The sequence below is a fragment of the Antechinus flavipes genome, chromosome 1 (genome assembly GCF_016432865.1).
Source record: "Antechinus flavipes isolate AdamAnt ecotype Samford, QLD, Australia chromosome 1, AdamAnt_v2, whole genome shotgun sequence".
NCBI classification, from domain to species: Eukaryota; Metazoa; Chordata; class Mammalia; order Dasyuromorphia; family Dasyuridae; genus Antechinus; species Antechinus flavipes.
Window position 1 is genome coordinate 66537667 of NC_067398.1, and position 14772 is coordinate 66552438.

A 14772-nucleotide genomic window follows, 5' to 3' on the forward strand; every position below is an offset into this window, starting at 1 on the left:
ACATTGTTTTTACACAATTGTCATGATAGAACTTCTATTATACATCCAAAAAAGAAAACATTTTTCAAAAACTGTTGAAAAAGACTTAATTTGTCCTTTTGTCTTAAGGAATCTCTTCACTGAACGTATGCATGCATAAATTCTATTTGCTTTTTTTTCAAATTTTGTAATATAGTGGTTTTTTTTTAATCCATTCTGATTATTTAATTTTAGATTCAACTTATATAGGAATTTCTTATTTTATTGCAAAGAAAAAGAATAATGCTGTATAAATATGCATAGATTCAGAATTATATTTGGAAATAGTTTTTGTTAAGACTGGTTGATCTGACCTGATTTTCTTTCATAAACTGACTTATAAAAAGTTACTTTAGTATGTATGTACATACATTTATATATATTTATATATGTATATAAATGTACATGTGTACTGTGAATAGATTTGTGTGTAGATAAACTAATATTACTTTTATGATTGATACTGCCTAATTATATATCAATTTATCACCACAGAAAACTCCCTCCCCATAGAAAACAATACAAAACAAAACATGTTTTATCTTTAAATGAAGATTAGAGGACATTATAATACCTCCTTTGATGACACAAGGAAAGGTCGATTATTTCAAAAAATTGTGTGAGTTACATAATGTGAACAAACAGCAGCTAGATATTCTGGCAATTATATTCATGTTATTTATCATGTAGCAAAATAAAAGATGCATAGGCAAAGTTAGCCACATTAATATTCAGTGAGTGAACTGAGTCACAAACTACTTGGTAGGTTTATTCCAACTATTTTCTTGGCTAATAATATTTGCCATGATCAAAACAATAATATATAATCTTCATTTAAAATACTTTCATTTAACATTGCTCCTAATAAGCTAATCCATATTTTTATTTAAGATTTATGATGCTTACAGAAATGATGAGATGAGGTAATTGTGTCTTGGAGGTAACAGATAATAACCTGGTCTTGGGTTATTAAAGAGCAGGTGTTGTGTCATCATGACATGGACATCTCTTCCTGACATACTGAAGGCTATGTCAGTGAATTTTAAGAATTGCTTGGTGCTAATAAACTGAAGTTTTTGCATATGGGCATAGTGATAGTATATTTAAATTTTATCTTCTAGACTGTTTAAAGATGCTCATCATCAGAAGACTGGGGATTGTTTGGTTATTTTTTCTCAGCCAAAGCTAATCACAAAAGCCATCAACAAAAGTGTAGTGAAGTTGTCAACCCCATCAATACAGCAGTATTGTACATTGATGAGATCAAGGATTCTTAACTTTTTCTTTTTAATTTCAAATGAAATTTACAGAGAATGTTCGATCTTAAAGTATAATAGCTGTAAGGAACTTAGAATTTTTTCAATGCATATTTATATATCATTGCTGATAATAGCTATGGTTAGATAATTTTGCCTATCAAAATGTATGAAGAAAAAGACCATAACAAAGAATTCTATCATTTTGTGTTCTCTAAAGAAGTTCCAAAGTTATGATATTTTATTAGTGAAGGAATTGTGCTGTGTTGTTCACTTGAGGGAGAAATTCATCACTGCCATTGTGCCAAAACTAATATCTCAATGAGTTTTCATTGATTGAAGTGATGGAACAAAAGTATGTAATTCAAAGAAACTTTAACTTGCACAGTGGATTTAAGAAAATATTAAAGTATAATTCTGAATCAATATTCAATATTCATTCTTAACAACTTTTTTTTCATTTTTTCTCTTTTTTTATACTTTCTTTCTTTTCATATACCTTTGTTCCCTTCCATTATTATATCCATGTCCTGCACATGCAGAGAAATGTCCATTTAACAATCAAAAGCTCTGAGAAGAAGAGCATTGCTTAGATGTAAATGGCATTGAAAACATACATAATATATAAATACATATGTATTTTTAATTGATGTCAATTTTTAAGTAAGAGACTTTTTAAAATAGGGTAATTCTTTTATAAAAATAATGAACATGCATTTACAGTATCACCCAAACTCAATCATTTATTATTTTGAGAACATATGGAAATACAGAAAAAAATAGTCCATTTTTTATTCACCCTTAAAATGAAACAATATCAGTGACTACTGTGGCTAAATTGTATCCCTTTTTAAAGCCCCTCCTGTTGCTTAGGGCATAGATCTCATTATTTGCTCAAATTAAACTATTTTTCCCTAAAACATTGGACACCAATCTGTCCATATTTTTCTCAGCTGAATAATTATGTCTGGTTTATCCTCAGGTTGAGAGTTTTTCATTGGTAAAATGAAAGGCTCAAAATGCTTTTTATCATACCTGATTGTGGACTTTGTTTGGGGATTTTGGCTGCAGCTTGAGGGCTGGAGGTGGAACGCATTCGCTGATTAGCAGAATTATGGATGCTACTGGGAACGACTGAAGAGATATTCTTTCGAGGTTTCATGTCTTGTAACCACATGGGAGATGCTTCAAATGCCTGCATTCTCCGAGAGTGGCTGTTTGCGTTGACTTTAAGGTAGGCTTGGGCCTTGTATTCTTGAAGATCTCCATAGTTGGCATCTGTCACCCGGCACTCATATAAGCCTTCATCCTTTTTCCTTACTTTAGAAATCTGAAGCTTGTGAGAGATGTCATTCCCTTGTACTTTTACTGTCTGTAAAATTTTCAGAGGAAGAAATATTTTGTTATATAAAACTGTTAAAAGTGCTTGTTAAAACTATATATGCTTATATGAAAATTGGAAAAAAATAATAGAATTTGGAATGGAGTGAGAGGACTTTAATTTTTAAGTGAAATTCAAAAACAATTTAAAACAGATTATCTTTTTCACCTCTTCAGTTAATTTAAAAATATTTTTCTAATGCCTTTCTTTTGTGATACATTTTGATAACTACAAATAATATACTAATATTAGATGTGTATAAGGGTTATACATTTCAGATTCAAGCTATCCTTCTCCAGATTGCTAGCCATTACTCTCCATTTCCATAATTAAAGTATTTGGTCCTATTATATCTAATTGTATGAGCAACTCTATAATGATTAGTTCTAAGAACTACATTATGAGGCCAAAGAAGTATCAGAAGTATTGAGTTCATAGATTGTTCCAGTATTCCCTGTAATCTCAAAAATATATTTTGCTGGTCCAAAGTAGCAATTAGTTGAAAGACTCTGAAAGAATGTAAACAACTATTACTCTGATAAAGTAGAAGAAAAAAAAAAAACAGTACTAGCACTACCAAAGTTCTTAGAACATATATTTAATGGAATAGCTATTATTAAATTGCATTTAAATGTTTGCAAAGCACTTTATATGATGTTTCTTTCTATTCCTACAACAATTCTGTGAAGCAAATATTGATAATATTATACTTTTACATACATGGAAACTAAGGCAGGCAGAGCTTGTAAGTGACTTGCCCAGGATCATAAAGTTAGTGTTTGGAGTAGTATTCAAATTCAGGTCTTCCTATCTCCACATCCATCATGCTTTATATGCTATGTCATATACCTCGTGTACATAAATTGTGTACTATTTTGGTATACTCTTTTCTATTGGGAAAGGCATTTTAACTTAAGTCAAATATAATGCACACATTACATAATGGCAATCTTAAGTGGACAGAGAGTCAATTGAGTGATTCTAAAATTGGCTGCCACATATATTCAAGCCCTACTTTGGATACTAATTGGCTATGAAACACTGGGCAAGACATCTAATCTTTCACTGTCCCCCTCCCCCCAACATTTCTCAAACTATAAATGTAGAGAAAATACTGATTTGTGTCACTAGAGAATATTTCCTGAAAAGGAGTTCCTTCTCATAGCAATGAAATCATAAGTATAGGCCATCCATTCATATGTATATATTTTTTATGAATATGTGTATATGTGATTACATACATATTTCTATCACAGGATGTGAGTGGAAACTAAAACTCATTATGCTTCAATCTGCATCACACATTTATGTGTATATGAAAATACCTGCATTATTTATGTGCATATACATGCATGTGTGTATATAGATATAGATATATATCTATATATATACACATACACACAGATATACATATACACGTATGTGTATATATGTACCCATATGTATGTGTGTGTGTGTGTGTGTATTTGGTAGATTGACATCCAGATTCATACTCAGGAAATCTGGATTCAAACCATGCTTCTTATGTATATTAGTTATTTCGTGAGGGCACAAAAAAGTATAAATTTGAATTTATAGTGGAAATTTCTACATGAGGTAGTTCTCCAAAAATTTGAAATTTGAGATTACAAGTGAAGACTTTTATAAAATGTGTATCTCTGTAACCTTATGTATACAAAATAACCATAATTCCTAATGATTGTTCAGGGCTTAGGGACCTTGAAATTGGTTTAATATATTCCCCATTTGATTGCTACAACTAACCAATAACATAGCTAAGGAACTATTATTCTAATAGTTTTGCAGTGAAATAAATTAAAGTTCAAAATATTTAATTGACTTTTATGAAATCATACCATCAACCAGTGGCAGAATTGGTCTTAGGAACCAAGTCTCCTTATGTTAAATCTAGTGATTTCTATTAAACTATGAATCTTTGTTTTCATAAATTATTATCTGTGGATATAGGATGGTAACATCTAGATAGTTAAAAAACAAACAAACAAAAAAACAACTACAAGAATCATGCAAAAGAACACTACCGGTCTTATACATCCCAGATATATAAAGCTTATGAAAAGGAAATCACTTGACCATTGTCATAAATTAGTATCAGAGATGGCTTTGAACTCATTTTCCAAAACTTTGCCCATTATACTAAAAATATCTATGTTTAGAAGAGTGATGATGTACATATTTTATGAGTCATTCAGTTTTGAAATACAGCTATAGAAACAAAATCAGACTGGTTGCACACACTTGCTGCATATATAATTTGTATTATTATTCATATGTCAGCAATGATGGATTTGGAAAGCTATATTGAAGCTTTTAGTTTTGCAGTTTCATTTTTTACATGGTTTAGATTGTTTATTCTGATCACAAAATTTTACTGACTTTTTTTAATCTCAATACCACACCTGTATTTAACCACCTGTCAAATCTTTTCACTTCTTCTTAAATGGTATCTTTGACATTTGACCATTTCTTTTCACTAATATGGCCATTAACCTAATTGAAACCAGCAGTAGTTACCTTGTGGAGTATTCTATTCTTTTGACTGCTTCCCATGCTTTCTCTTTATTTTCTCCAATCTATCCTCTGCATAGCTTTCAAATTAAACTTCTTACGATACCATCTTACCACAATATTTCCATTAAAAAATACATTTGCTCACTATTTTCGCGTGTGTGTGTGTGTGTGTGTGTGTGTGTGTGTGTGTGTGTGTATGTGTGTGTAGCTTAGGGGCCTTGAAATTCGTTTAACATATAACCCATTTGATTACTACAATTAACCAATAATATAGCCAAGGAACTATTATTCTAATCATTTTGCAGTGAAATAAATTGAAGTTCAAAATATTTAATTGACTTTTATGAAATCATACTTTTATTTAAAGGTATTATACCATTACCAATCATACCAATTTAAAGCCTGGATATATATGTATCCAGTCTTTAAAGCCTTTCATAATCTGCTTCCATTCCACTTATTCAGAGTTATAAAATAATCCAGCTTCATATCCTCTACCTTATACTCTCATCAAACCGACCTATTTTCTAAGCTAAGAATTCTTTTGTGTCTAGAATGTATAGAGTTCTCACTTTTTTTTTTTTCCTCCTAAAATCCTTCATTTATTCTAAGGCTTAATTTAGGTGTAATATTTTACTAAAAGATTTTCCTGATTTTTTTTTTAAATTTCTGTTGTCTCCCTCTCCCTTTTTGTCCCCTCCCTACTCCCCCACCCCCCATCTTCAAGGTTTTCTTCATCTCAGAAAAATGTAAGCTGCTTGATGGCAAGGATTGAGTGTGTGTAGGAATGGTAGGCTGCCTTAGTATCATCAGGACCTAGACATAGTGTCCTTGCCATAGTATTTAATAACATATGTACTGATTTTTTTTTGATTCAATAAATTCAATGGGTTTATTTTACTTTTTATAATATAGATGTCTTGAATATGAAATATTCACATTATTATTATATTATACTTTTTATGGAAAACTAAGAAAAAGACTTTTCTTATATATAGCCTCCATTTTGGATACCCTATTAATAAAGAATTTGTCATGTGTTTAATGACTATGTCCTACATATTGAAAATATTAAATTGTTATTCATGGAGAACAGGTTAACTATGTCTGGATCATTTGGTGACTTCACTTAGATTCTGACAGTAGGGTTATCAACATTTTGTATAAAATACTCTATCTAAAAAAGAAAATAATGCTTACAAAGATCTTGACCTATTTCTGCATAAAAAGTTATATGGACTTTTAAACAATAGTAATAGAAGTTTGAATTAGTTAAATTTTAAATTGAATTATTGCTATCAATCCCATATTATTATATGGTCATGTTATCAGAATACATATATATCCCTGTTGTTATTTTTCCAAAAGCAATATATTAATCAAAATTCAGGGAATGTAAAATATAAATGGCTCATATAGCTTTAAAAAAAAAAAAAACAACCTTCATAAATGTTAAAAACCTCAAAGAAAGAGCTTAATATTTCAACATAAATATGTAAAGCTTAAAATATAATTTGCCTAAGGCACTGTTGGAATCTGTTTTTGTATCCCCAACTCAGAGTGTACTGCTTTTCGTAGACTAAATATTTAATATATATTCTACAATTGGAATCAAATTTATCATAATTTTATTATATGATCAATGTCACTTAAAGTTAATTATTGCCATCAAAATATTACAATCTCACTGAGATATTTTCTACTCTAATATATATATATATATATATATATATATATATATATATATATATATATATATATATATATATATATATATATAAATTTTTAACTTGCTAGGAAAGGCAGTTACTTATCTTCATTCATAGGTTAAAGTTAAAATTACCAAAATAACTTATTACATGGACTGTTATCAGAAATACTAAAAATCAAAGTTGCTGTCCTAACTTTTTTATTTCTAAATAGTTTTTTTTTAATTGAAGTACTTTATAAGGTTTAAATAGAAAGTTATTATTTTATTATTACATATTAATTAGTACCTGGATTATTTCAGAAAAGGCTCAATGTGTGTTCTGTAGTGAAAGATGAAAGGAAAAACAAAATTTCTTACAGATTTTTCTTGTGCCTAATTCAGTGTTTAATTCCTATTCCATCCCCTGCTTTCATTTAAAATCTTTTTGAAATCAAAAATAAAATGGCTCAAAGAACTTCAAAATTAAATATTAATAAGTAGGTCACAGCCTGTTAGTAAATACATGCTAATAAATGACAAGGCTAAAGTAATACACGTACAGGGAGTGGAGAACGGTAGTTTTGTCTTTAATTTCTAAAATTCTTGAATATACTTACACTGATTTTTGTTCCATCGTTGTCTAAATCTCTTTCTGGTAAGAGCTCCACCTGTTGGAGAAAGATAACATTGCTTCAAAAAGGTGTGACTGATCCTTGTGCTTTAGTATTATCTCTGGAAAAGCTGATGAAAGGCAGCTCACTCGTATGCTAAGTGTGCCACCTATAGGCAGAACACCATTTTTCCCCTTTTGGAAAACAAGGATTTCTGCTTTGTCAATAGTTATTTATTCGCTGATTTTTCAACATTTATTGTTTTCCCTCTTTTTTTTCCCTTATAGTAAAACCAAGCGAGCCCACATACAGGATGTCAGATTTTAAAACACCAGTTTCTTCTGCTGGAGAAGTGATGACGTGCAAAAGATTCACGGTTCCATCGGGGAAGGAGATCCACTAGACTGTTATTTATTTATTTTAGCTCCAGGCTAAAGCTTTAGCACTGGAAAAGACAGGGAACAACTGAGGTTTATGCAGTTCTCCTTTTTATTCTCCCCCCCCCCCAAGTATTGTTCCATTTAAATTCAGCTTATAATCCCTGGGTGTGAAAACATTAAAAAAAAAAAAAAAAAAAAAAACCTGACTGAGAGGGAGTGGAGGTGTCTGCATGTGAATACTGTTTTGTGAATCCTGGATCTTTGGCAGAGCTGATATTAGGGTAATTTTTGCCAGTAGACAAGGAGACAATGAATGATAATTTTTTTTTTTCACTCTCTCTCTCTCTCTCTCCCCCCCTCCTTCTGTCTCTCTCTGTGTCTCTGGCTCTATGTGTGTCTCTGTGTCTCTGTCTCTCTCTGCTTCTCTCTGTCTCTCTGTCAGTCTGTCTATCTGTCTTTCTCATCTCTCCTCCCTTCTCATTTACTTCATCACATTTAAGTAAATCAATGGCAAAGGAAAATTTTCTCCATCCACTCTCTCTAAAAAGGATGGCATGGTATATGTAAAAGAGCAATGTAACATTTAAATTATTGAATTAAGCTGTAAGATTCAATACTGTTATTAGAACCAAGTGAATTGTCATTAAATCCCCTTTAATAGAAAACATATCCTTAATTCAAATATGACCAAGGAGGAATCCTATTGAATAGTAGTCTTGCAATATCAGTATTCCACAATATGCATATTGCTTGTGGTTTATGCTACAACCAGTCTCTGAAAAAGAAAAGGACACAATTGTTTCAAGACATCCCTAGAGCTTCCGACCTTGCTTTCTGTGACAGGTTATGGGGAAGTGGGGTGATGAGAAAAAGCCTGTGACTGGATTGGAGTATACCTGAGTGCCTGTCACCTCTCCTCCAGTCTCCTGGTCTTCAGCTGCCCGCAAAAACCACCACTGGATCTCCAGGTAAACTGAGGCAGAACCACTTTGGAAAGCACATGACATTTCCACATTCTGACCCTCAGTTGCTGTAACATTTCGGGGAAACTCAGTAAATTTTGCTGGAAAAAAAAGATATATGATTTGAATTTATATTTCTTTTATTTTTCTTTTTTCCCTTCACATTTCTTCCCACTAGCTTCCGAAAATGACCTTTATCAGATTTGTCTTTCTTTTACTTTTTCTCCCAGTTCATTTCAAACTTCTATTCCATTCTCTATAATGTATTTATATCACTTCCTTCTTATTACTAAATAATGGGAAAGCTAACTAGCTTACCAATCACTCCCCAGGGCTGGCCAAGTTGCTTATAATTAAATTCAAAGAGCCTTTCAGTGGAATGCAGTGTTTCACAAAACTCATGAGGCATTCAGGGCATAGCAATTTAGAAAATCAGTCCAATTGATGAATTATTACATTTTTGAGGTGAAAATGAATCATTCAATCCCATTTTGAAACTGAAATATATATGATGCAGCTTTACTGTTTTACAGAGGGGATATCATTATGTATCAAGACGTACATTCCAGTCACATAAAAAAAAGGACTTGATATCCCCCTCTTTATATTGTATTGCATGCATCTGCTGTTCCTTTTAGTGAAGCAAGTTGCACTGGTTCTGACAGCCTAATATATACTTTTCTTTGAAAATTAACCTTCATATTTGGTTCCAGCCCTTTATTTGCCAAAATTCCAGAATTGAATATCTAGTTCAGAACATAATTATTGACATTTTTGAGTGTAGTTATTTTATTTCCATTAAAAAAAAAAAAAAAAAAACTAGTCACCAAGATGATTTCATACTTGCTTGGTTATATATTTGCCATTACTCTCTTGTAATCAGAATACCTGAAATTTGGTAAACTCACAAAGAATGTTTCCTTTAACCTAACGACATTTACCAGTGATTAGTAGTGGGGACTGAGTTTCAAATAGAATGCATCAGATAGTTGTTTATCCCAAATCCATGAAAGAATTTTGAAAGGTAGTTACTTCCTAGCAGTTATTTTCAATCCTATTCCCTAAAGGTCATCTTCATAAGATTTGTGTGTGTATGTATGAGGCAGGGAGCAGAAGTGCAGGAGAGATTCTACAGTTATAAAAGAAGGTTGCATGATACTCCCTGAGCTCACTTTTTTAAATGATGGCACTAATGCAGGTTATTTTAATCAATTTGCCATCCTTCTCTATCCCTGCCCCTCTGCAAAAAAGGCTTCTACTGATTTCTATTTACATTTAAAACACGAAGTTGCACATCCAAATATTTTCATATTAATGAATGAAAGACTTCTCTCAGTCAGTGAGGCAGTCTTAGTGTAGTACTTGAATTTGCAGAGGTGATGCAGTAATCAACCCAGTAGTAGCTTGTGATCTGTCCACAGTGCTGAAATGATCACTGCAGCCCTCAAAGTTACAAATAACTAGCTTTTCCCCTCCTTTTTCTGCAGAGCAAAGGCTGCTTGTAATGCAAGTAGCACCTTTTATTGGATCTTCAAAAGAATTGGTCTTTTGTCAAAAACACGATCTAATAGGAAAAAAAAGAATTACGAATAATAATAGCAAAATCAAGGAAAGAAACCAAAAGGATATCAAAATACATTCTGGCTTACGAGTTCTTTTACAACATAGGGTTTTAGTGATCCTATTACCGTGCTGGTGCATGTTTGCAATGATTTTATACGCATGAGTGATACTCAATGCATGCATACAGATAGCATATCAACACAGTTTTCTTTTGCTTTCTGTGGAACACAAAAACATCTTGGTCAGAAAACCTGATTTTCTTTAGAATCCAGTAGGTTTTCAATTCAACTTAAAATGATAAAGCCTAGAAACAACAAAACCCTATCCACACTTCCCAAACCCCTGGGATGCTTGTTTGGGAACTCTGACTACATTTGATCATTCAGTGATTTTCAGTCTCACTTTCTATGCAGGGAGTACTCGCGCGCACATAGCCAACATCGACTTACCTTGAGAAGAAAGTCCTTGTTGTATATATAAAACAGAAAAGAAAATGAATCCAACATAAGCCAAAAAGATCCCCATTATTCCAAAGCCGAAAAGAAAAGTCACATCAGGGTAACTGACACCAAATGCCCTAGAAGAAATCCGTGCAAATCTATAAAACTGCTCTGCGATGTCTCCCTGGATGCGACACTGAAAGCATTCTCTCCTACTCAGCGGGTGGATTGTCTTTGGGGAAGGGGGACTGAGATGCACGGAAGATAAAATGAGCTGGCTGGAGCTTGAAGCTATAAGTCTAGATCCAGAGGAGAAACGGTGAAAAGTGGATCTCTGCTCTCTTCATTGCCTGTTTTCAGATACCTGGCAGCTCGTCCAATGTCAGCCTGCTGTTCAGGACTGCGTGATCACTGCTCTCCCTAAACACTGAACCAGCCTGAGAAGTGGGGAGTGGGCAAAAGGGGAGGGCTGGAGGACTCCGCTGTGCTTGCATTGCTTCAACTTTTCCCTCTAATGGCTACGATGATGCCTTTAACTCTGTACCTGCCAGACAGATCCTCCTCCTGCTGTGAACTTGCACTGGAAAATTGACTAGGACGGAGATTTTGGCGCATTGTAAATCCAATCTTTCTAAAGGACAGGAGGTTTTCTTTCCTTCTACCATTCCTTCCTCCCCCCCCCTTTTTTTCTTCTTTTTTTACATTGATATTCTCTTCTGGCTTCGAATCTGTATATTCAGTGACCGAGAGGGTAATGTAGATTTTCCCTTAGGGGTATATTGAAGCTAGGAGTCTTATAAGGTGGAATACTGAAAGAATATGAGTAGGGAAGTTAGCAGAATTATTGAAAATGAGGGATATATATGGAAGAATTGGGTTATATATGTAAGGTGATGATTTAGAGTGACGTAAATAGTTAATACAGGAGACTCAAGTTGCTTAGCTAGTTGTTAAATGTTTTGGCTAGGAGCATTCGTAGGTTATGACTCTGAATTTATTGCTGGTCACTGTCCAACCAAATAGAAGCCGAATCCATAAATATGATATAATTGATAAATGAATACCAGGAAGAAAAAAAAAAGCAAGGGGAAAAAAGCAAGGCACAATATCTCATATTATTACTAAAGTTAAAACAAAACCCTTTCATTGGAATATTCTGATTGTCCTAACACTATGTTCGACAAATATGGGAGTGGTGGAGGAGGGAGGGGGAACCATAATGTTGAAGAAGGTGGAGGATCCTTCAAAACATTATTTAACTCTTCATAATAAAGTACTTATATAATATTCCTTGGAATCATAAAAGAAAAACTATATCATTGTCGAAAATACACTAACCTTGAAGCTTATGTGTTGGAGGAAAGGGGAAAAAAGATCATCTCTACTAGAGAAGACAGGTGATTAACTCTTTAAAACATGCTGTTTTTTAATAAGGTTTTTAAAAATATGTTTCTTAAGAAAAGCTATTGTGTTTTCAGAAGAAAGCCAGATGTTAAACCAATTAATTTATATATTGTTCCCTAAAGATGATTTTTCCATTCAAACTGGCTTATAAATATTTTATATGCATTACTATGTCCACAAAGTGATGTAACAAATTTGAACTGATATTTCCAACCATGAATTAATCCCCACAGTACTCTTTCAAGATGTCAATGCAACATATGCATTCTCATTCCACAGATAAATAAATAGAAACAGAGAAAGTAGGTTCATTCCCACATCAACTGGACAAAATAATCATTATATATTTATGTATACTGTGCTTCTCAAAGCTATTTATTTGACTGCTGTTTTTTTTTTTTCTTTCCACTGTCAGCTAAAAATAGATTAGAAAACTTGGGTGGAATAGATTCCACAAAAATATTGGACTTGTTTTTTTTTTTTTTTTTTTTTTTCTTCCTCTGTGAACTTAGATTCTGACTTTCAGAAAATCATGGTGGAAAATCATGTTAGAATGAGAGTTCAGCAGCTGCTCAGCATTCATAACATTAGATATTTCTTTTTTCTTTGATTCAGTCATCTCAGTTAAACCTTATGAAATTTAGATCATTCAATGGAAAAGAGCTGTATTCTTGCCAAAATCTACTTTGATGGAGAAAGTACCCTTAGAAGGATAACATACTCATACTGGCACAGGGAATTCAACCAATCCCATCAGCTTCTAATGTTAAACTTAAAGTTTTGTCTATTGCAGTGAGTGCTAAGATAGTTTGAAGTTGTGCTTTGATGGAAATATCATTATTTTTGGTTCAAATTTGTATTGCTTAAGATTTCACTTTTATGCCTCAAACTTTAAAAGTGGGGAAAGCATTAACATATTGATTCTTATGTAACTTAAACCCATTTCAAAATTTGAAAAGATCCTTGTGAATTTCATGTGAGAATTTGGAAGGGGGGAGGGAGAAAGAAATTTCACAAAAGTTTGAATGTGTCAGATAAATCATAAATCATTTGTAAGATTTATTAGGCATGATGAAACAAAACATGATTTTTTTCCCTCACAAAAATAACCAGCTGTTTATGCTGGCACATTTTTAATTCTTGTTATTGGCATAGTTGAGACTGGTGGACCTCTTGAGCTAAAGAGTTTTATGTTACTATGGGGTTAAACCCATCAGGTGTCTCCTCCTTGACATCTACCACCAATATTGTGAGCAGGAGACCCCTACATTGCCAAATTAGGTACAAACCAGAAAAAGTTAGAGCTCCTGTGCCAATCATTACTAGGACTGAGTCATTGAATAAATGATGCATTTCCAAGTCAGGGTGACTGAGAGGAGCACAATCTTAAAAAAATTACCAAATATAATTTAAATCTTGGTATTTTGCAAGCTATGTAGATATATATTTAATTTTCCATATACTTATTTTACCTTCAGTAAAGCATGACAGTCAACTTAAATTATATTATCTAAAAGTTAAAGTGGTATTTTGTGTTCAAAAATTGAAATAAGAACATTCAGTAAAGAGGATATTCTATATTATTCTTGAATTGAAAAAAATTAATATTATTATATAATTGCCTAGTTAGAGTGGCATTATGAGTGCTATGATTGTAATTTGTAATGTTTTAAATTCATTGAAGGTAGAGACTTTGTACATTGCCTTTGGAAATGGAAAAGAGAGCATATTCTATATTATTTTTGAATTAAAAAAATTAACATTATTATATAATTGACTAGTTAGAGTGACATTGTGAGTCCTATGATTGTCTTTGTAATGTTTTAATTTCATTGAAGGCAGAAACTTTGTATATAGCCTTTGGAAATGGAAAATGTATCTTGGAAATATAAGGTATTCAATTTTTCTTAGTTCAATTAGATTGCATCCTTATTTTATTGTATTTTTCCATCTAGGGTCAATTATAATTAGAGACAATGTAGTCTAGTATACAAAGCAGAGGATTGACAGTCAGGAGAAAACTGAGTTTGAATACTAATATGGTCACTAGCTTCTCACCACTGGAAAAAAGCATTTCATTATTCCATATCTGTTTTTTTTTTTTTAATTTTGCAAAGTGGGAGTGATGATGTTTGCAATTCTGAACTCATGGTTTTGTGGTAGGTGAAAACATTTTATAAATATTACACTGCTACATAATTGGTTATTTTAATTTCTTTTTAGTATTTCTTAATTTTCAGATTATATTTTTAATCTTTTATTCATATTAGCTATTTTAATGAAAATATCATATCACTTTTCTCCTAGAATCTGAATTAGGCAATTATAAGGGGGAAATAGTATGACCATTTAAATAGAATGGATGAAGAGAAAAATGAAATGAGTACAGGTAGAAAGACCCAAAAGGAGAGACTATTAAAAGAAACTCAACAATTGTCTTAAGCCCATCTTTCTTACTATGTATGTCCAAATGTTTTCTAGCAATAACTCCTTTAGAAACTGCTTAATTTGGATATTTGATACAACCTTCACTTC

At 32.3% G+C, this 14772-nt stretch overlaps 1 protein-coding gene across 3 annotated transcripts in view; it reads right to left on the bottom strand.

The window, feature by feature from the left end:
- The window catches only part of VSTM2A (V-set and transmembrane domain containing 2A), a 35950-nt gene extending 24444 nt beyond the window's left edge, over positions 1–11506 (bottom strand). Inside the window, exons 1-4 of one of the 3 annotated variants that reach the window (XM_051984071.1) lie at positions 10843–11493; positions 8765–8931; positions 7495–7545; positions 2310–2646 (exon numbers count right to left, since the gene is read on the bottom strand). In XM_051984071.1, coding sequence (XP_051840031.1) covers positions 2310–2646; positions 7495–7545; positions 8765–8931; positions 10843–10918 — 631 coding nt within the window. In that variant the 5' untranslated portion in view covers positions 10919–11493. Of the gene's footprint in view, positions 1–2309; positions 2647–7494; positions 7546–8764; positions 8932–10842 lie in introns of all 3 variants that reach the window. The other 2 variants (XM_051984079.1, XM_051984086.1) reach the window with 2 other exon arrangements.
- Between the last annotated feature and the right edge of the window lie 3266 nt (positions 11507–14772).